Source organism: Pelmatolapia mariae, linkage group LG23, assembly GCF_036321145.2.
Source record: "Pelmatolapia mariae isolate MD_Pm_ZW linkage group LG23, Pm_UMD_F_2, whole genome shotgun sequence".
NCBI lineage: Eukaryota > Metazoa > Chordata > Actinopteri > Cichliformes > Cichlidae > Pelmatolapia > Pelmatolapia mariae.
This window is the reverse complement of record NC_086246.1, coordinates 44,898,517-44,922,397: the sequence shown is the minus strand read 5'-3', so window position 1 is coordinate 44,922,397 and position 23,881 is coordinate 44,898,517. Positions and strand designations below refer to the sequence as shown.

The 23,881-nt window shown below is 39.8% G+C and overlaps 1 protein-coding gene across 1 annotated transcript; it reads right to left on the bottom strand.

The window, feature by feature from the left end:
* Window positions 1-2,300: 2,300 nt before the first annotated feature.
* On the bottom strand, window positions 2,301-23,257 carry hook1 (hook microtubule-tethering protein 1). The gene is made up of 22 exons (XM_063466056.1): window positions 22,999-23,257; window positions 20,016-20,101; window positions 18,929-19,001; window positions 11,705-11,755; window positions 11,408-11,540; window positions 11,103-11,170; window positions 10,806-10,868; window positions 9,773-9,856; window positions 8,119-8,282; window positions 7,893-8,033; window positions 6,655-6,856; window positions 6,376-6,486; window positions 6,187-6,274; window positions 6,035-6,101; window positions 5,807-5,947; window positions 5,574-5,661; window positions 5,047-5,078; window positions 4,856-4,938; window positions 4,675-4,775; window positions 4,495-4,596; window positions 3,937-4,005; window positions 2,301-3,845 (listed from the first exon to the last, which is right to left on the bottom strand). The coding sequence occupies exons 1-22, from the start codon at window positions 23,041-23,043 to the stop codon at window positions 3,687-3,689; spliced, it is 2,151 nt and encodes a 716-aa protein (XP_063322126.1). The 5' UTR covers window positions 23,044-23,257; the 3' UTR covers window positions 2,301-3,686.
* Window positions 23,258-23,881: the final 624 nt, after the last annotated feature.

Below are 23,881 nucleotides of genomic sequence, written 5' to 3'. Positions count from 1 at the left end.
GGAACTGTACTAAACTGGTTCAAAACATACTTAGAAAACAGGAAATACTTTGTATCAATAGGTAACTTCACATCTGAGCAGACAAGTATCACATGTGGAGTTCCCCAAGGTTCCATCTTGGGACCCCTTCTGTTTAACATCTACATGCTCCCACTGGCACAGATTATAAAGAACAACAAAATAAACTATCACAGCTACGCAGATGACACACAAATATATATCACAATGTCACCAGGAGACCGAGGCCCTGTACAGGCTCTTGGTAAATGCATTGAGGAAATTAATGACTGGTTGTGCCACAATTTTCTCCAGCTAAACAAAAACAAAACTGAAGTAATAGTCTTTGGTGCCAAAGAAAAACGATTACAGGTCACCAGAGAACTTCAATCTATACACCTAAAAACCACAAACCAGGCGAGAAATTTGGGTGTAGTGATGGATGCAGACCTAAACTTAGAAAAACACATTAAGACAATAACAAAATCGGCTTACTATCACCTCAAGAATATTTCAAGGATAAAAGATCTGATGTCTCAACAGGACCTGGAAAAACTAGTCCATGCATTCATCTTTAGCAGGCTTGATTACTGTAACATTATCTTTACAGGTCTACCTAAAAAAATCAGTCAGACAACTACAGCTCATTCAGAACTCTGCTGCTAGAGTCCTCACTAAGACCAAAAAAGTGGACCACATCAGTCCAGCTCTGAGGTCTTTACACTGGCTGCCTGTCCGTCAGAGGATAGACTTTAAAGTTCTGATGCTGGTCTATAAAGCTCTGAATGGTTTAGGACCAAAATACATCAGTGACCTCCTGACCCAGTATGAACCTTCCAGATCCCTCAGGTCATCTGGATCCGGTTTTTTATCAGTTCCCAGAGTCAGAACCAAACACGGAGAAGCTGCATTCAGCTTTTATGCTCCATATATCTGGAACAAACTCCCAGAAAGCCTCAGATCAGCTGAAACACTCAGTTTATTTAAATCCAGGTTGAAGACTCACCTATTCTCAGCTGCTTTTGAATAAAGCACCAAATCCACACTTTTAAGCTTAAATTTCAAAACTTACATTTTAACTACTGACTTTATCTACTGTTCTGATTTTATCTACTGTTTTGATTTTTGATTTTAAATACTGTTTTGTTTGTTTGTTTGCTTGTCTTAATTTTAAATCGTGCTTTTTATTTGTTTTTGTTTTTAATGTCTCTGTAAAGCACTTTGAATCACCTTGTTGTTGAATTGTGCTATATAAATAAACTTGCCTTGCCTTGCCTAAATTTAAATAATGCAACTTCTGCATCGCCAATTGGAAGTATTTTTATTTTATTTTTACTGTTTATTCAAAATATCCGAGGCCTACATTTCAGAGACATGTACAGTTATTACCCCAAAACCGAGGAGGTCATTTCAACATTCTGTTGAAATTCATTATTCACAATTAAAATGCTCTGGTACTTATCCAACTAATTCAAAAACTACAAATACTCAAGTTTTAAAATGTATAATATAGTACATAAATAAAGTAAAAAATAGAGTAACAAACTAAAAGCATTGTTATTCACAGAGTTTTTAACTGATCTGAATAAAAAAAAAAATCAGCAACTAATGTGGAAAATTATAAGTGTAATGCAAAGTCATCTGTTGATTGCAGACATTGACCATGATGTGCCCTCACACATTATGAAACATCAACACCCAACTCAAAATAGAGACTAACTCAAAAGTGCCATCCAAACACCCTGGACTTCATTAATACTCCATGCTCCATCATCCATGCTCATTTCCTAATACAGGAGTCCTGCTGAAGTTTGTTTCTAATGGTCTAGAGCTGAGTACAGAGTAAAATGACTCAAACTACATGTATCGGAACACTCCCAGGTTTATGCCAAGGCTTGCTGAATTATACAACCTCACCAAGAAATCTTCTATTTATCAAAGTGTAGCAAACAAAGAAGCAATTTCTTTGATATCAGCCTTTGGCTGGACTAGTGTTCAGTAAGACCTGAGAGTAGAAACTGAGGTGATAAATTCACAAACAACAGGCTTGAACAGTAAGTAGTTGGGACCATTTTATCTGAGTGTATCTGAGCTACAGGTGAATGATCTAGCATCACCCACACACAACAGTAGGGTGAAAAATACAGTATGAAAATGCGAATTTGAATTATTCTGAAGCCTGAACATTTGGCTCACAGCGATGATTTGCACACACTGACCACATCATCTGAAACCTTTGCTTTGTGTGGATAATGAGGATAGAGCTGTACACCCCCGAGTCATAAAAGAATACAATATACATGTTTAGAAAAACAAAATGCATTTATTCACAAGAAATCCAAACGCTTTAAAATTTTAACTTCTTACAACCCAGAAAGTTTATAATGCCTTTCCCCTACACTTTTTTTTTAATCCATTTACACACAAACAAATGACAACTCACAGTTCCCTGTGCTGTGCTACACTTGATACCACCTATTTTTAGGAGTCACTGCTTTTTAATATCAGAAATCTATAATTGTCATTCATTCAAAAGAAAAATCAAAGCAATATTAGATACTCCTATAAAAATTATAATAGAATCGAATTATGTGTTGTGAAACTAGTGCAGTTTAACTAGAAGGTGTAGCAACAGGCAGCAAGAAACCAACAATCTGAAAGACAAATTCTGCTCCTCTATAGTGCTGTTAACCTCTGCTGACACTAAAGAGCCTGAATATATGTTCACGATACAACCTGATTATAGTAAGAAAAAAAAATTCAAGTTACAATTTGAAGGTACTACATAAATGTTCAACCTGATTCTGACATTTGGATCAAAGGCTGGTGTTAAAATCATGTTTACATTACAGTTGTACAAATTTAGAGACTACAGTCTTGGATAGTCACTACTAAATATGATTCAAGAAGGCCCAGCAGTTTTTACTGTGAGCACACTGCCAGTACAGAGATAACATCACTCCCTGGAAATATAGAAAAATATTCCTGGATTTACTTTAAACGGTTTAGGATTTTCACAGCTTTACACGATGGGCTTTTTTCCGTTTTAGTAAAAATCTTTAAGTGGCTGAAGCATAAAAGCAGTTGGTGGCCAGCACCAGACACAGAATTGATTTTTCAAAGCTTCTTTGTGTTTTTCATCAGATGCTGCTGTTTGATGACCGTGTCACCATCACTGCATACTTTGATTGTTCAACTTGTACGTATTTCAACAATCATCTAAAGTTACAAGTTCTCGGCTTTAGCGTTCATTAATATCACATTCGTTAAAACGAGTGGGCTCAAACTCTGAATTAAATATCATTAAGCAGTCAGTTATGTTTCTCTTACTCCTGACAGGAGATAAATGAGCCCAGGCTAAACTGATTATAACAAGTATTCAGCTGCACAGCAAAGCAAAGACAGGGTAGAAATGTGTTCTAGTCTACTCTAGAGTTGGTGCATTGTGCACTGCTTGAGTTAACAGTAGGTTAACTTTCCATCCAGGTTCAATGTACAGTAGGAGAGCATAAATATCATCAGGTGGGTGACCTATTGGATGAGCCGATGCTCACTGATCCCAATCAGCATATCTTTGACCCCTCCCTGTCTTGAGAGCAGATGTGTTTAAGGTCACTTATGGGAGGGAGTGATGGTTATAGATTTTTCCTTAGCTGAATAAAGGGAGACATTTGGCTCTGTGACACAGTCTACTTGGAGGTAGCGGCAGGCACGCTGATTGAAAGTGCCCGGCGGGGGGCATTTGAGACTTGCCGCTGCTGTGTCAGAAAGGACTGACCGGGGGACAGCATGGAGGCAGTGCGGCCCCCGAGACGTGATTCGATGGCCAGCTTCTGAAAGTTCAGACTCTGAGTACAGAAAGAAAACACTGAGTGAAGAAGAGGCAGTAGGTAAATATGTAACTCACCATCTTGCAGGCAATGTACCATTTTACTTTACCTTGTTATACCACGCCGTGACAATCAGCTTTTCCTCATACTCTCTCAGCTTTGCCTGCTCACACTGACGCTATGAGACAAATAACCAAAAAATGTCAGTCCATTTAAACGAAAAAATAAAATAAAATGAAATAAACAACCCTTCAACTTAAAACAAGCAGTAAGCAGTAATGTTTTCATATAGCAATCAAAAGCTTTTCCACATCACTTCTTTCACAGCAGAAAGACCCCCACAGGATAAATGAACCAATTTCAGATCTTTGCCCTAAAAGTGAGGCACCGGGAGGTAATCTTATTTACTGGTTTCGGAAATGCAAGAGGGAAAACATTACTGGAACTTTATAATGGAAAAGCTAGAGACTGCCATATTCAAAAACCTGTGTTTACTTCCAGATGGAAGTAAACACAGGAAATTTATGGCTTACATAAATTTTCTCACACTGTTGTTGATATCTGTATATTCTGATACAGAGTTTCTTCTCTGCAAACTGACTCAATTTAGGGAAAAATGTAGTAAACATATAACTTCAGTTTGAACAAGATTAAAATTCAGATTTACTTCCAAGCTGAGAATCTGCTTGTCTCGGTCTGCAACCTGGTTCCTCAGAGCCTGGATCTCAGCAGTAGCAGGATTCAGCTTAGGGTCCAATGCTCGGATCACCTACAAGTAGGAACAAAGGAAGTGAAATACTAACACAGACAATACTCAAAGTAACGAAACATGAATAATATTACCCACACTGCGAGCTTTCTCCAAATACATCTTGTATCTCTCTTCCATGGCTCTCATGTCATCATCCTTCTTCTTAAGAGCAGCCATCAGCTCATCCACCTTCAGAGCTTTCAAATAAAATAACAACACTTATAACTAAGCCATCACTTTGCGTCTAGTGTTGATGATGACGCAGCGTGCAACTTACAGGTTTGAGTGTTGTCAGGCTGAAGGTCCTCCAGCAGCTCTTTCTTCTTCATGATTTCATCCTGGGCCTCGTTCAGTTGGACCCTGAAGGGGAAGAAAAATGCTGCTTCTTTACCTCCCTCTACTGGAAAACATAGAAATTCATTTTGCACCCCTCAGTTATTTGTCAAAGCTCAGACCAGCTGCACTTACATGTGTGCATCAAGTTTCCGCTTCAGGTTTGACTGAAAATGAGAAAATAGAAGTACAAGATTAAATGTGGTAAAGGAAATTCATTCTGGATGGCAAAATTAAATAAAAGGATTTCCCCTGACAGACTCACTCTAAAGTAAAAACTAACAATCAAGGCGTGATTGAAAGAACTTTAAGGTGTTTTCTGGAAAAGTCTAATTTGGCCTTCCTGTTCTTGAATTTAACCAGAGGTTTGCATCTTGCTGTAAACCATCTATGTGAATGTATACAAATGGCTGTAATTACAGTTAATACCATCCTTTTGTAAAACCCCTTGTGGAAAGAATTACAAAAACCTATGAATCTGACTCAATGCATACATCTTTCTCTACCAATATCTATCCATCTCAATCTCAGTCTTAATATCAATCTACCTACCTTGTATAAGTGATTTTCTTTTGTAATACCCTGTCAGCATCAAATATACCAGGCTCACATTAACTCTGCATTTTCTCTGTACTAACGCCAGCCCATTTGGGCAAACTTACATCATCAGGCTTGGATGCCTGGCTCTGCAAAGCCTTTTGAAGGTCCTCAACCTGCTGCTGCAGCTCACCGATCCGTTCTCGGTTCAATCTGAAGATTAACCAGAATGTAGAGGAATGAAAGGTTAACATGCAGATCAAATACGTTTGATAAATGATGAAAATACATCAAACTAAATGTATGAAAAGAACAGCTTCTATCACATCTATCAGTGCTTGACAGAAATTCTGTTAACCTGTTTTCAGTGTCCAGTTCACTGCGAGTCTTGTGTGCTTCCTCCAGCTGGGCCTGCAGAGAAGCGATCTTCTCACGCTCATACTCTTCCTGCTGCACTCTCAACATCTTATTCTCATGCTGCAGCCGGATGAACTTTTCTCTGAACAATTACACATAAGTCACACACATCAGTTTGGTGGGAAAAGTAGAAATCTTATTAAGTGCAGCAACAGCAGTAAGATACTACCTGTACTCAACGGGCATCAACTCAGCAGCCAGGTTATCATGACTGGGGCTGCTAGAGGGAAGCATGCCTATATGAAATAAGCATGCAAACTTCAGATTACCATAGCAACACCACAATAACTAATGTCAGGTATGACCTTTCCTATAGGATACCTGCTTGGGAGAGTTGGTTCTGCTGAGCTTGAGTGCATCGAAGCTCCTCGTTGATTTCCTTCAGAGAATCTCGCTCAATGATGATCCTCTTGTGGTGGTGAAGAAATTTTTTAACAATGTTAGGAGTTTTATCACAGCTAGAAGAAAATTATTACTTTATTATTGCTAACAAAAAAAATGCTGCTAAACCTCTTTTTCTTTCGTTGCAGTTTCATGTTTCTCCTCCAACTTCTTCATCTCAAACGCCAGGTTGTCTGCTCGCCTCGTCTCCTCAGACAACTTCCTGTGTAGCTCCTGGACCTAAATAAATGAAAATGTAATAATATAAATTCATCCACCACCAGACACATTATTGCTCATAAAATGCCAATAAATGTTATTATTACAAACAAATGATTATATTGTGAGATTTATAATTTGTGTGGATTTTGGATGAAATTTCAAGCTGTGCTTTTGCATATCATTTACCTGTCTCTTGTATGTCTCGAGCTGTGCACGGGCAGCGTTGGCCTTGCGCAGCTCTTCCTCCAGACTGACTGTGTTTTGCATATAAGTCATGTTGTTCTCCTCCAACAGTTTCATCTGCCTCTTTAAATCACCCAGATTCTCCAGCTTGCGCTTGTACGTTTCCACTGAAGCCTCCAGCATCACCACCCGATCTGAGCAGTTCCTATACGGCACATGGGAAAACTGAAATGTACAGTACTGCAGCACATATCTCAATTTACTGTGCCTGGAATAAGCAACATTTTAATACAGATATTAGGTTCACTGCATACTTTAAAACTACCTCTTTAAATTAGTTACATATTAAATATCGCAAAACAAACATTTTCCTACGCAAGAATATGATGGACTGTAAAATATCGTTGCCACACATTTGAGTCTCCATTATAACCGTGAACAAGAGCGTCTTCAGAAATAACACCTTTCTACTTTAACCTATACACTAAGGTAGAACGTTTTGATCCAAGGTAAGCGCCTTTTGTGTTGAACTTAAATGATCTCCCAGTGCTTGCGTGAGAGATCAAAGAGCTCTAGTTTCAAAAACCTGCTGATTATCTAGTCCCAGGACACTCTTACAAAAGAAATTCGAAATCTCATTGTTTCACTTCCTGTAACATTATCGATTTAGAATTAGTCATTTACTGGAACGAGATAATCTGTACCAGTGTTACACCGATTTCATGCCAGCAAAATGACACCCCTTATTGTTAAGGTCAGAAACGCAAACATCAGCCAGTTTCACTCATTGAAGGGTGTGGCTTTTCTGCTTCTACTAGTTTCGCAGCAGGAGGCAACAGAAAGTGGCTGCTTGTAAACTCTCCTTCGATTACTCCCTTTAGAGGTCACAACAGATCATCTGTCTCCATCTGAGCGTATCCCTAGCATCATCTTCCTTCACGCCAACCTTCTGTGTGTGTTCCGTCACTATATCCATGAATCTTTTTTGTGGTCATCCACTTTTCCCATCACCTAGCAACTCCATATTCAACATTGTTTTTTCATGGTAAGCACTAACCCTCCTCTACATATGTCCAAATAATCTCGGCCTTGCCTCACTAACTTTTTCTCCAAACCAATTTAAGTTATCCAACTGATGCTAATCCTGAGCCTGAAATGCATTTTTATTTTACTGAATTTGTATGATCTTACCTCTACACAATTTAATACTTTAACGAATCTGTTGTATTACAGACACAAACCTCAGCACATCCAGTTCATCTTTGAGAGCTCGCGATTCTTCTGCCAAGCTGGTGAGCTCATCATTTCGGTGCTGAACTTCTATCAGCTGCTTCTCCAGCTCCTCACAGTGGATCCGATAGTCATCCTTAGCAGCCTCCAGCCTAGAAAATGCATAACACATCATTGTTTGTTTTCAACGTAGTGAGGTGGGAGGTTCGTCAGCCACTTCAAGAGAAAAGGACAAACCTGAAGTTCTCCTCCTGTAGTGTTTCTAGCTGTTGCTGTAACTGACTGTGTTTTCTTCCCGAGGGTGTGCTTGGGTCATCAAATGTGTCCAGCTGATTAGCTCGGTCTGTTAGGACGTCATTCTCAGCCAATAAGCTGTTCCGTTCCTCTTGAAGAACAGCCACCTGTGCAGGGAAAGTAAGGTGAGAGAGCCATTCCCACAAGTAGTTTTAAAGTTGAACTGGGTTCATCGGGGGAAAAATAAATATCTTCATTTATTACATGCAAAGTAAAATGTCACAACATCATCGCATCAAAAGATACACCACTGCCATGAGAATTTACTTTCCCAGCTGTTAAAACAAACAGTGCAGTTAATCCATGCTGAAAGCAGAGTACAGACAAAGTGCACTTTAAGCAAACATGTTAATGCATGGTTAGTTTTCATTCTCACTCACCATTACCTCAAAGCTGGTTGCCATTTTATGAAACATTAGTTTGAGAATAACATATCACTGTTTAAATTCCTATCCCATAACGTCCTTACAACTTGTCTACAACTAAAGTTGAGATATATGTTCACTATCATTATTATTATTATTATTATGAATACCAATCAGGCACATGATTAACAATCACAGGTCAAGCACAGAATAATTTCAGTGATCTCATTATAGTGCAGAGTTCTGCTAGTAGACCTTTGGTTCTGACCTTCATGTGCATGTTTCTTTGACTGATGCAACCCTTCAGCAGGATGCTGCAGACTATACACCCATGGCAACAGGCGTCCTCGATGACAACAGCATTTCCAAATGCAAGGGTAAATGATAAAGAGCCTACTACCAATGTAAGATGTCAAAACCTCTTACTGTGCGTGTAAAATATTTACAAAATGCACTTTCAATTTATCTACTACCACCAAACAAAACCATGTAAAATAAAAGTATTTAGTAACTCAGTGAGGCCTGTTGTAGGCTAACTTGAAGCCATTTATTTTGATAGTTTGACTCTTTAAAACAACACCTAATTAGTAACACAGCACATCAGTACAAAAGACCCATATATATTTCAAAATAATGTAATGTTGCTTTTCTCAAAAGAATATGGCAAAGTCTTTACGTTAATTACTGGAAAAACAGTAAAAACTATTAAATAAGCATTGCGTGCCCTGTGTCAAACAGAATCCCAACTGAACCGTCTGTTAGCCGAGTTAGAGTACAAATATTGAAGCAGCTGGTTTAGTCGAGTTTAGTTGCGCGGGACAGACAACCATGTTATACTTACCTCGCTACGATCAGAGAAGAGCAAGACTGGAAACAGAACAAATCAATCTGTCGAGAGTCCAGTTGAACAGTTGATCAGTCCCTATGCTAAAATTAGTTTGCCTGTTCAGTGATGAATGAGGCCTTGTAGCAGTGGCAGAGCATGGGCTGAATGCCACAGCAGGACAAGCTGAGCCCAGACTCTAAGCTCATGGTCATTCTGCCACAGCAGCTCCACACAATGGAGCAAAGCATTACACAATTCCTGTTTATACTGTACATAGACATGTATGTGTGGAGACATAGAGACCTGAATATCAGCGAAGTAAGGCAAGAGAGCGCTAGTTAATCAGATTCAAGAATATTTGTCAGTCGAAATTCTCCTTGGCTGTGTGTAACAGGTCTGCACTCACCTGTAGGTCCAGCTCTTGACATCGCTGGGTTAGCGCTTCCTTCTCTGTCTGAAGTTCAGCGAGGTCCTCAAGAGCTTTTTTCAGCTGGACACATGAGGATTTAGAAGTTAAATTATCGAAGAGAGACACTGATGTGATTCTCACATGGATCAGAAAAAGCAAATATTAAACGGCTAAAGTTTTTCTTAAAAAAAAAAAAAAAAAAAAAAAAAAAAAGCTAAGTTCAAGAACTAAGCATAAAATACATTACTCATAAAATCAATACAAAACCATCAATGTTCCCCGATTCATTTTCCCATTGAAGATGCAGATCTCCACCGCTACATGTGCAGTTCATGTCAATACTTGAGCAGTGGTAGTCTCTGCACAGTGACAATGTTCTTCCTCAAACACATCAAGGAAAATAAAGGATCAAGTTACAGAAATAAGTTGGGTGGACTCCTTTGAAATGGCAATATTATCAGCAGCTGCGATGCCAACTGCCTGACAAAAGTTACATTACTGACTTATGCAGTTTGCACAGTACAGTAACGCTCCAAGAACAAGTCAATAAACTGACAAGCTGAACCAGCTGAACAAGCCAACAATTTAAATTGCATACACAGGTCCTTTGCTTGACTTAGCAAAAGCAAATTAGAGTAAGCTGAACTACTTTAGACTTCATGCATGTTAGAAAAAACATCATATTAAATACAACTAAAGTTTTGAATTATGAGGTCAGTATATGTGCAAATAATATCTATGAGCCAAACGCTGAGGTTGCAATCGGCTCTAAAGGAACATTTTAACTGCAAAGAAATACAGTAGCGGCTGTCACTCAGGTGGCAGATCAGGTCGTCTACCAATCGGAAGGTAGGTGGCTCAATCCTTATCTGCTCCGGTCCACATGTCACAGTATTCTTGAGCAAGATACTGAACCCTGATTTGCCCCCCGATGCATTCATATCCACCATATCGCACCAAATGGGCATTACAAATGCATTTAGCAACACACTTTCTTTCAGAATGAGTGGGATATAATAATAACACTAACCTGCTGTTCCAAGTCCCCTGACAGCTCTGCGCCAAATGGGGTCTTGGTCTCTTTACTCATGAGCTGAAGAGGAAAATGGAGCAGAGTTTATTACATACACTCACTGAAAAAGCTGCAAAGCCTCAACCTATTTCAGCATATGCAAGCAAATACTCGAACCTCCTTCATACGCTATTGCTGCTGCTGAAACAGTTACTGATATTTAAAATGGCAGAACTGCTCAGCAAAGCTGTTTCTGAGTATCCTTAATACAGCTAATTTGTCAGAGCAAGTAATGTTGTATTAAAACAGGCTGACCTCCTGGATGGCTGTCATGACAACATGCTGCACAGACTCCTCCAAGGTCATGATGATCTGAATGTATTCTGGTGATATAATGAGAGAGATTAAATCACACAAACGTACACACCATTGTAATATTTTGTCAAACTACCAAATGCAGCACCTGTCCTCACTGGTTTCTAATCTCATAGACTCCGTCTTTGTAAGTGACATGTTACAACATTTTTATTTATTTTTTTACATTTTGCTCATGCAAAATGTCTTTAATTGGGTCTTACATGAGTGTAGAGATTATGTGTAACACACAAGCAGCAACATACCCTGTTTGCGCTCACATCTGACTGCACAGCCCAGTATAAGCTGCAGAAGTCTCCCCAGTTCAGTGGGGTCTGAATGCTCTGCCACCAGTGACACATCTGGCAAGGGAAAATCTGAAATTTCCTGGGATAAGACCTGAAGGTGCACAGAAAATAAAAGCTGCACATTAACTTTTCACTAAAGCTTTTCTCTAAGATGTAGAAAAGCCGTAAACAACTGTTTATAGGTTTTCAGATTCTGTAGTCGTCTCTACCAAAAACGTAACATCTCTGCATAAACAAGGATTACATACTTCATACCTCATTATAATAGTCAACCACCATCTGAAGTATCTTTTTCAGGTTGTTCATCTGAGGAAAGATATAAAATATTCTCATATTTGTTTTATATCAATCAAAATGAACAAACAACAATGGAAAACAATAAATGTTCATGCAGACCAAAATAAAAGAGAGAAACTTTTCAATCACACATTTTTCATGGCAGATATTTTGAGTTGCATAGTAGATTAAGTTAATGTTAGTGATAACGCTTAAGACCAAATTAGGTCATTTAATCGCTCATCATCAAACTTCTGCTCAGCCACCTCTGATTTGCCTGAAAATCTTATGGTTTAAAATCTAAAATTATATAACAATTGCAGTCAAACTTCAGGTCATGTATCAAATACTTCCTTTTATTTTTTTAAAAGGCCTGTCCATCTACTGTAAAGCCTTATTTTTGCACATTGAAATCTGAGGCAATATTTGAACTTGAATATATCTCAAAAACTATTTTGAGCCTAAAAAAAGCCAAAAATTTTCACTGGCCGCTCTATAAAAATGAATGAGTAATTTGAGACAAATACATAAAAAATGTTTGCATATTTGCCAGTTAAAATATGAAAAAAGGAAACATTTCTGTAAAGTCCCATATTTTATCACACGATAATAAAAAAAAGGCACATTATAGAAGAGAATTTCTGAAGAGTATAGAGTTGTTTAACAATAATGCAAAAAAATGAATAAAACAAGTAGAACACTATTTAACATGAAATTCTTATTCACAAACATAAAGAAAATGTTATTTACATTCAACTTTCATGCAGGACTGATCAACAAAATGACAAGAATTTTTATTTTTGGACGATAACATTTTAAGGAAAATCTGAAATGTTCAGGCAACAGATTTGAGATGAATGACCCACATGTAAATAAGACTTCTATTATATGCACAATAAAGCGACGGTCCCCAAACCCCAGGCCACGGACCGGTACCGGGCCACGAGAGTTGAGGATCGGGTGTGAAATTCATGGTTTTCAGGATTTTTATAGTTTTTATCATTAATTTGGTTTCCCTGGGGCTTCCGGTGTCATGGTGGCGAGAGTAGCAGCATAAACGGGAGCTCCTGCATCGATAGCTAAAATAATCCGCAATTCAAGAATATAATCCACTAAAAGTGACTTTCCTCTCAAGAATAATGAGCGGAGATAAAAATAAGAAGGGACGAACCCCAGGCCGAAGCTTAGAAACGCGACTTGAGAGCAAGACATACGAAACACGCTCCGAGCAGGAGGGTGAGAAGATGGCGGAGGAGGCCTCAACATCAGCGTTAGGCCCCCTCAGACAGGTGGTGAGTGAAGTAGTGGCGGAGGGCATGCAAGACCTTAAGGCAGAGATGAAGAAGGAGCTATCGCTTGTGAGAACAAGTTTGAAAGAGGACATGAAAGCCCAAATGAGCGAGTTAACACACGAGATAAACCAACAGGTTACCGCCGCCACAAGCAGGATCGAGGAGGTGGGGAAACGTCTGGAAGAAATGGAAAGAAACATGGTAGGGAAGGAGAAATGGGACATTGGAGTGAGGGATGCCATTGTCCAGCTGCTGGATAACCAGAGGCAGCTCCAAGAGAAGGTTACGGATTTGGAGGGGCGCTCACGCCGTAATAACATACGGATATATGGCATCCCTGAGAATATAGAAGGCACCTCCATGCTAAGGTATGTGGAAAGCATGATGATATCGGAGTTGGGGGACGGTGTGGACTTGGGCAGCGAGAAGAACCTAGGGATAGAGAGAGCTCACCGGGCGCTGGGAGCGCAGCCGCCTCCGGGGGCACCCCCCCCGATCAACGGTGGTGCACTTCTTAAAGTTCAATATTAAAGAACAAATCCTACGCGCTGCATGGAAGAAGCCTGTATATATACAGAAGAAGCGGATTTTCTTTGACCACGACTATGCCGAAAACATACAACTGAAGAGAAAAGAGTATGGCCCTGTTAAAAAAGTACTTAAAGAAAACGCCATCCGGTTCCAGACCCCGCTTGCCAAAATGCGGGTTCATTTTGACTCGGGAATGGTCCTGTACAATAGCGCGGAGGAAGCTGCGGCGGATCTAAGAAGACGCGGATACACGGTGGGACCGGTGGCCACAAGAAAGCCCAAAGGCATTACGGCGGAGATGATCAGCAGTATGCTACCGACGAGCGTGGTTGGGCCGCGACGTGCCGGGAATACAGCTGATCTACGCGGGAACGCACGGGAAAAGTTGAAGGTTTTCCAGCGCACGGAGGACGTCGGTATGGAGGAGTAACACCCGCCGCCCCACCCACCCCGTTTCGCTGTTAAGATGAACATGGATCAACAGGTGCACCGGGCTGCTGATATAGGGGTATATGATTGGATGGCCTTCTCCCCTGGCCGTGATGGAACTTGGGATGTCGATCGCCCTTTGATCATGGAGTGGTGAGGGTCCGATGCAGGTGACTCACATGTTTTTTGTTTTTGTTTTTTAGTTTCCCTTTTTCTTTTAAAATAGGAAACGAGAGGGGCCCCACACTGTGGCTTTTCCCCCCAGACTGAGAGGAGAAAAAAAAAACCTCTCTCATGGAAGACCTGGTTTGTTTGGTTAAGACAAGTTCTGTCTTTGTTCATGTGTGGTTATTATGTGTTCTGAGGGCTGGGAGTATTGTTATGTTGGTGCAGGAAAATAAGTTGGAAATATATAGAATGTATGCGGTATTATAAGGTACTGTCTTTGAATGTAAATGGTATAAAGAATCCCATTAAGAGGAGTAAGATAGTTTCAAAGCTAAAAAGGGAACAAATTGATATTGCATTTCTGCAAGAAACGCATCTATCAAAGGAGGAACACGAGAAGTGGAAGAGAATGGGATTCAAAAATATTTATTTTGCCTCACATAGATCTGGGAAAAAAAGAGGAGTGGCCATTCTGATACCGAACAAGGTTGGTTTTGAGTTTACGGGAGAACATAAAGATAAAGAGGGAAGATTTGTGTTGGTGAAAGGGAAAATGGAACAGGAAAATGTCACGCTGTGTAATATATATATGCACCCCCTGGTAGTAGTACAGGGTTCTTTAAGGAGATATTCAGTCTTATTGCCACGGAAAGTGTTGGAACATGTATATGTGCGGGAGATTTCAACTTACTTCTCCATCCAAAATGGGATACAACTAACCGAGACCGGAGGGGAACTAAATTAGAGAAACAAGTAAAAACAATGTTATCTGAGTTGGGGCTTATAGATATATGGAGATATTTACACAAAAATGAACGCAAATTTACATTTTATTCAGCGAGACACAATATGCACTCGAGGATTGATTATTTTTTTAATTTTAGTAAAGATCTCCACAGAGTGAAGGATTGTATAATAGGACAGAGAGATTTGTCTGATCATTCAGGATTAACTATGAAGATTGGGTTTAAAGCTAGCCCCAAAAACACCTTATGGAGGCTTAACACAGGTCTGTTAAATAATGACTCGTTTAAAAGAGAAATGGGACAGGAGTTAAAAACATATTTAGAACTCAATGACAATGGAACAGTTAATCCTACAATTTTATGGGATGCGGCTAAGGCATACCTTAGGGGTAAAATTATTGCAAAATGTGCAGTCCTAAAGAAGGTGAGAGCAAAAAAGCTGTCAGATTTGCATGAAAATCTGGGAAAATTGGAACAACTGCATGCCGTTACAAGGTGCCCCCAGGTATTGGAGCAGATGAGGCCGGTTAAACAGGAGATCCACCAAATTTTAAGTGAGGAAATTGAAAAAAAATTAAAATATAATAGACAACGGTGTTATGAGGCAGGACCCAAAGCTGCTAGGCTATTATCATGGAGACTCAGGAGGCAACAACAGGAGAACACTATTCATAAAGTTCGAAATTTAAAAACTAATAAGATAACTAATAAACTCGAAGAAATTCAGAGAGCATTTGAAGAATATTACACTGAGCTATACACACAACCGGATAAAGCTGATGAGCATAAGATTCAGAATTTCTTATCCAGCTTAGATCTACCATTTATAGGTAAGCAGCAGAATGAAAAACTCGTCAGAGAAATATCAGCAGAAGAAATCAACATTGGGATCTCAAAGCTCAAGACTTTCAAAGCTCCAGGATGTGATGGATTCCCACCAGAGTGGTATAGGCAGATGAGGGAACCCTTAATCCCACTATTAAAGGCCTCTTTCAATTACACACTGAGTGGGGGGGCGCTCCCACCATCGTGGCGGGAGGCGTATATCTCTGTCATACCAAAAGCAGGGAAGGATAAAACTGACCCCAGAGGTTATAGACCTATTAGCGTGTTAAATATAGACTATAAACTATTTGCCGCGATTTTGGCTAAGAGGTTAAGTACATTGATGCCCACGCTGATTGAGGAGGATCAAACAGGCTTCATTGGTAACAGACAAACACACGATAATATCAGAAGGGCCATTCATATTATTGACCAGATACTTAAAGGGGAAACTGGAGCAGTTCTCCTTGGGCTTGATGCAGAAAAGGCATACGATACGGTCGGGTGGGAATTTCTGTTTCATGTGTTGGAAGAGATTTGGGCTATGTGACAGGTTTATTCAATGTATAAGAATGATTTATATGTCTCCAACAGCGAGGATCAAAGTTAACGGCAGCCTCTCAAATCGGACAATATTACAACGTGGCTGTAGGCAGGGCTGTCCGTTGAGCCCGCTGCTCTTTAACCTTTTCATTGAACCGTTGGCTCAGTGCATCAGGGAAGAGACTCGATTGGAGGGGGTTACAACGGGGAACGTGGAGAATAAAATTTGCTTGTATGCAGACGACGTGCTGGTAGCGCTAGGAAACCCGGAAGAGGGAATCCCGCTGCTTATGGAAATGCTGGAAGAATATGGCAGACTGTCTGGTTATAGACTAAACATTCAAAAAACTCAAATCTTGACATTCTTTTTTAACCCCTCAAGACAATTGGTAGCTAAATATAGATTCGGATGGCATCAACCTCAAATGGAGTACTTGGGGATCCTGCTGACAAAAGACCTTGCATTGTTATATGAAGTTAATTATAATCGGGTGAACAAGAAGATATATGAAGATCTGGAGAGGTGGGGTCTGCTCCACCTCGATCTGGGCAGCAGAGTTAGAGCGATAAAGATAAATATCCTCCCAAAGCTGCTATATTTGTTTGCAGCACTTCCAGTGGAGGTTCCAGCAAAACAATTTAGGGAGTGGGATATGCATTGCTCAAGATTCATATGGGGAAATAAAAGGCCGAGAGTGAGATATGCAACATTGCAGCTGCCTGGTGAGAGGGGGGGCATGGCCCTACCGTGCTTTGAGGATTACTATCTGGCAGCCCAGATCAGACCTCTAGTGTGCTGGTGTAACTCTAAGTATGAGGCAAAATGGAAGGACATTGAGCTTTCCTTGATGGATTTCCCAATACAGTCTGTTCTGGGGTCTCTTGAGAGATTGCCACAGGTGTATCAGATGCAAAATTTCTGTGTAAGTTTTTCCCTGAAAAAATGGGCAGATGTGATTAAAAATTTTGGACTTAATAGGGAAATAGGGTTGCTGGGATGGCCGGCGTATCTCCCACGCTTCCCTCCAGCATTGTTAGACCATAAGTTTAGAGAGTGGTCCAGGCATGGAATCACTGCAATCTGTAGGATAGTTAAGCATGGGGAGATGATCACTTTTGAGGACATGGGTCAGATTTACGGGATCGGCAGGGAAGATTTTTATCGTTACCTACAGGTTCGGAGCTACTTCCGGAAGGAAGTTAGAACGCCTGACGCAGTTGTTAGTGGGGTGATCCAAATATTTATGGATGCTTATGGTGAGAACATTATAAGAGGCACTATAGGCAAAGTGTATAGAAGTTTTATAGCTATGAAAAAGACCTCAACAAGATATGTCAGTCATCGATGAGAAAAAGAAGCAGGTATAATTATCTCAGAGGAAGATTGGTCGCAGATGTGGAAGAATGTGTTATCTACCACAAATTCTTTAACATGGCGAGATTTTGGATGGAAGAATTTAATTAGATTCTTCATCACACCAAAGCAGAAATCCAAAATAAGTGGTTCAGGCGCCTCATGCTGGAGGGAGTGCGGGGAGGCCGCTGCAGGTTGCTTTCATGTCTTCTGGTCATGCCCTAAACTGAAGACCTTTTGGGAGGAAATTAAACAATTGGTGTTGGATGTGCTGGAAGTAACACTGGACTTCTCCTTTAGTACCATGTACCTTGGGAATATCCCTGAGGATATAAATAAAAGAGACTCATACTTACTGAAAATAATTATGGTTGCATGCAAAAAGGCAATTACTAAATGTTGGTTACAGACAAGCCCCCCTACACGGAAGCTGGTCATAGACATTATTAACACAATTCATCATATGGAACTGATTACCTTCTCACTGCGGCTGCAGAAGGAGAAAGGAGAGAGACTTTGGGAAAGGTGGGATCGTTATACGTCAAGAGACTAGAATCTGATACCTCTGTGATGCAGAGGGACAGCTGCAAATTTGTTTGAATGGAACATGCACCTGTGTAATATGTAATGTATGAAAGTAAGACGAGGCGATGTGTATTTTGGACTATGTGAACATATGTGAATGTGTTGGTTTCCCTTGCCCTCTTTAGTTCTGTATGTAAAATAAGATGAAAATCAATAAAGAGAAAGTATCAAAAAAAAATTTGGTTTCCCTGGGTCTTTTCCCATGTGTTATGAATAAATCTTCTTTTTTTGGTACCGGTGCTGGTTTTATTTTGTTGTATTTATCCGAGACACCTTAAAGGCCGGTCCGTGAAAATATTGTCGGACATAAACTGGTCCGTGGCGCAAAAAAGGTTGGGGACCGCTGCAATAAAGGATGTGTCCATGAAAAAAAGCATTCAGGGGAGAGGACAAGGCAGCAGCAGGGAATAAAGCATCACAACCAAATCAATGTAGAGAAAATGGCTTTTTTTTTTTCCATCCTTACACTTTACAGCTGACATATTTGGACAAACATACATGCACACTTTCACCAGAAGAGTCAGAGCGCAGAGTCAGAGTGCACGCTTAAGCCAGAAGCAGAACCCCTGGAGCAGCTTGGAGATCAGTGTCAAGGACAGTTTGGCAGGTGTGGAGCAAACAAAGGATTTAGCACACAAAGGGTTCAGCAAATTAGAAAAAAATTTAAAAAAATTAAAAAAAAAAACAAAGTGAACAAAAAGCAAACATGGGGCATGATAGTACTTTGTACCTTTAATCTCCAGTTGTCCTCAACATCTGTTTTGATACGACTGAGCCATCCATCAGTGAACCATGCAGGGTCTCTGAAGCAAAGAGATGGTAAGACTTATTCTACACAAGAGTCCTTGTTTAGTAGTGTACAGTTCACATTCTTTGTTAGATATCCATGTTATGTGCATGAAATTTCTGAAATAAATGCTACAACCTTTTCTACTCAAGCTGTTTAATTTCTACAACTGCCAGCATTAAATGAGATACAACAGGCAGGTTCTTTTATTCAGCTGTGGGTTGTACATGGGGAAGAGCCAGATTTCCTTTAGCCAAACAGAATTTAAGTAGGTGAGAATGGGTTTCCATAGAAGAGACGCTTTTGACTTTTAGAACAACTCTGTCAGGCAAAGTGGCAAAATTGTTTCTGTAATAGGAGAAAATGTTTGAATTCTAAACTAACCCACTGATTGTGGATTAAATGAGTAAGATATTATCTTATTGGAAATATCTGACATGTGATAGGTGAGAGCATGCAAACTCCATGCTCGCTCTCAGAAATATCACACAAAGCTATAACTGTGCAATTAACTGAAATTGATATTCACTTACAATTAAAACCTCCAACAAGTGTTTGAAATGGTGCTTTCACTTTACCTTTCCTTTACAGTGGGGCACTTTCTCTGTTCTCTTTGTTAAACTAAAAAGTTTAACAAATGCACATCATTTTAAGTTAATTTTTTGTGATAAATAATCCTCATCATAATTGTGATTAAGATTGTTGCCATAATTAAGCAGCTCTACTTTGTACCCAAAATGTTCTTGCTGTGAGGGGTCATTGTCAATGACTACAATGTGGTGCTGGCCAGAAACGTAATAAGATATCAGTAGTTTTCTTGTTGTTTGTGTGCACTTTAAAGCATCAGGACCCTTTCTCTCTATAGTAGAGGAACTAATGAGGTCATGAGTGCAAAAAAAAAAAATGCAAGCACACTATCCCAACTGTTCCAGCAGTGCACGTTTGACCTAATGTGGAGCAGGCAGGAGCATGTGTGACATGAATTACTCAAGCTTAACTGGCTGCAAATAAATAAAGCATGTGCTCTCACATCTGATGCAGAGCCTGTGACATTGCTGCTCCAGTGGTCAGCTCCTCCACTGTTTGGCAGGGTGCAGGAGTGTTGAAAGTTTGCAGCTGAGAGGCAGAAAACAAAACAATATTATGATGACTGATAAACCAAGGGAATAATGTAGTAGTGCACCATCAAAGATATTTTAAAGACTTTAACTACAACATTACAAAGATTCTGAGATGCCATACAGTGCTGTGAAGTATTTGCCCCCTTTCTATTTTTTATTTCTTTGCATATTTGCAAAAAAAATGTTACCTGTTTTAGATCAAAAAAATATTATTATAGAAAGAAACCTTTAAATGATGATTTTGTCAATAACAGAACAAAGCTATTTAAACATACCTGGACATGTGTGAAAAGCAATTGCCCCTTAAACCTAATAACTAGTTGCGCCACCCTTAGCAGCAAGAACTGCAAGTGTTTGTGTTAAGTGACAATGAGTCTCTGGGATTGCTATGCAGCAGTGATTCTTAAAGTGTGGGCCAGGGCCCCCTGGTGGGCCACAGTAATAACAGAAATTCAGTGTGAAATTACTCACAAGTATGTACATGTTTATATAAATATATTTATTTATATAAAAAAGTGATTTCAAACTGGTAACAGAACATTACTCTGACCTAAATTTACTATTATTGAAGTTTGTGCTGCAGTGGCAACTGGGTCAAACGTTGGCCTTTATACTTTGCATATGACTGGGTAGCATTAGCAATTTATAGTCACTTATTTTATTATTTTTTTAATAAAATTTTCGTGGAAATGGAGCACTGTTTCATATTTTGTTAAGAGTACAGATTTTTATGATGGCAGGCCCCTCTGGAATCTTTCATTTTTAAGTGGGCCGCAGCACTCTTAACTTTGGGAACAGCTGCTGTGGAGGAATTGTGGCCAACTGTTCTTTGCAGAATTGTTTGAATTCAGCCACAAACTAATTGTCGGAGCAGAATTTATGTCACCATCAATTAAAGCAAGTTGTCCAGGTCCTGAAGCAACAAAGCAACCATCACACTACCACCACCACGTTTGACTGTTGACATGATGTACTGTTTTTGAAATGGTATGATAGTTTTATGCCAGATGTAATGGGATGCAAACATTTGAAAAGGTTCAATGTGTCTTGTCCAATCTTGTCACTCCACAGTATATTTCTCCAAAAGTCTTGGACATGTGAGACAAGCCGTTGTTTCCTTTTTGGTCAGCAGTGGTTTTCTCCTTGGAACCTCCATGGATGGCATTTTTGCTCAGTTTCTTTCTTAATCGCAAAGATCAGCCTTGACTTAGGCAAGGGAGACGTGCAGTTCTTTTGTGACCTACATGATGAGTCATTGATGGATTATTGATGATAATTTTGGTAGGCTTACCACTGTTCACTACTGTTCCAAGTTGTCTGCATTTGTGGACAATGGGTCTCACTGTGGTTCGATGCTACCTTTTGAGACCTTTTGGCCTGTTTAACCTTGTCAGACAGGTTCCATCTAAGTGCTTTTGTGATTTAATAGTGAAATTAAACTCAGGCTTCCAAAAAAATTTGGTTAATCACAGTTAATTATGATTTAAAAGGATGGGGGAGGGGCAATTTCTTTTTCAACATAGATAAGCCAAGTAGGTTTGAAAACTTTTTTCCCTTAACAAATGAAATCATCATTTAAAACTGCATCTTTGTTTTTACTGGGCTTACCATTGTCTAATATTAAAATGTGATGATCTAAAACATCATGGGACAAAAAACAAACAAACAAACAAACAAACAAAAAATCCCCCAAAAAAAGAAATCAGAAGGGTGGCAAATAGTTTTCACGGCACTGTAGTTGTTTCAAAACCTCTACAGAGAATAAGGAAAGATGAGAGGACAGAATAAGACACATCATCACTTTGCACTGTTTCATTTGTGTTCTTCTTTAGTCTTGTTTGTCTCATTTATAGCAGTGTTTTTTACCTTTCTGCATTTGCACAGTGATTCCAAAGTCAAACCACTGAGATTAAAAAAACAACAACTCAATATTGACTAAAACAATTCCAATTACGTTTCCCATAATCGAGCAGCACTAGGACATAGAAGAAATGATAAATCTTTAGAGCAGGATGTACAGGGACACACAGGACAACAGTGGCAAAGAAACCACCGCAGACCCAAGTAAAGACAAAGGCTTTCTTGCTTACATGATGATGTAAATAATTCAAGCAGCAGCCACGGTGTACGGTTAATTCTCCCAGTCGAATATCAATATCCTTCCGCAAGAACAGTGCAGCTATAGCCACGATACAATTTAAAGACCACCAAGCACGGTTTTAAAGAGTTTATAGGAAGTTTTACTCCCTTTATGGGACACCTTTACACATTTTCTTGTTTTTTGGCATTGGGTAAGTTGACCCGTTACTTAGTGACACTGCTGTTCAAAGTTACGGGTTCAACAAAGTGGCTTACTGACAGACACAGCAATCGTGGATCCTGGACGAGATCTAATTAACCCAGCGCTTATCCTATTACTAACCACAAGACAGGCAGCAAAACTGTTTGTTCTCTGTAAGCGCAAAGTGCCTTATTACTTGCTGCTGTTTGCTACATTTAAGCAGTTACTTAACATTAGCAAAAATCCAAACCGCGACATTCCGCAAATACCCCCCTGGTTAATTGGATTAGCAGCCTGAGTTTTGCCAAACCACATAAACTAAAGGATTTTTATCTTTGCACCTGCTAGGTGTTAACTTTACATTCAGCAGACTGCAGGACCCCCCGCCCCCAGCTACATTTCCTACCTATCGACTCACAGAGACGAACAACAGCTGCACAAGAAGCTAATCTCTCTAATAACGACCTTATTCTGCCATTACACCGTCCGAACAAATCGTCAGATTTGCTTCATTTTCTCTCTAGTTTCTTTCGTTGACACCCCCACCAGCAACGAACAGGTGACTTCAATCCCTTCCGCGGTTTCGGCGACACATTCACAAATAGACTCACCCATATTATGAGGCTTTCGACCAGCTCCGTCTTGTTTTTGTCCATTTGTTGCCTTTTAGCTTAAAGCTAAAATATTTCTTCCTCCACCTGTCGGCAAAGCTCTTCCGCTCCGTCCCTCAGCATTTGACCTCACCTGCTGCCAAAGGTGGCTATCTAACGTCAGATACGTATTTTGAAGACGAGCGAAGACCTGTCTGACTTAAGTTTGCGTAAGATGTACGCGAATAGCGTAGCTTCTTCTTCTTGCTTACAGGTTGGGTTGTTGCGAAGTGAGAGGGTATCTAAGCAGAAACCAATCGGTATTAAGATCGGGGATGATTGACGGCTGTGACTCCACACTCTGGCCAATCAGACAGCTTGATTTGAAATTCGTGTACGCCTCAATTATCTGGACAAAATAAACACATTTTTGTCCACTCAGTCGTTTTCTCTGTCCACGGATATTAGGGAACAGGAAAACAAAAAGGTATTAGAAGAAAATGGAGCGTGGCTAATTTAGTATTATTTACTGTGTTCTATAAAGGTTACAGTATCCATTTCCCCCAAATGAGGTCGTCATTTCACCTGCAGTTAAGTAGTAAAAACCCTGCTCGAGGCTACAGCATCGTGACTAAAGTCTTTATACACTGATATGATAACTTAAGGAGAAACCAGACAGTATCGAATTCCCCAAAAATACAATCAGATTTGCAGGCAAAGGAAAATATTTCAAACTATTTGCTGCTTGAAACAAGTCACAACCAAAACCATGTAAAAAGTGATACTGAGCAAGAGATAGTGGCCCAAACATAAATGTGGCTCAAGCTTGCTCAGCCAACATCTCTTCACTGCAGTTTATATCATGTTTGGCTTCTCTGCTTTAAAATATTTTATTATCACACCC

Coding starts and splice junctions, on each gene's coding strand:
- hook1 (XM_063466056.1), bottom strand. CDS start 23,043: ATGGACAAAAACAAGACGGAGCTGGTCGAAAGCCTCATAATATGG. Junction 8,034..8,118: donor CTACAGGAGGAGAACTTCAG/GTTTGTCCTTTT, acceptor TGCATTTTCTAG/GCTGGAGGCTGCTAAGGATG. Junction 5,662..5,806: donor GAACTGGACACTGAAAACAG/GTTAACAGAATT, acceptor GTTAATCTTCAG/ATTGAACCGAGAACGGATCG.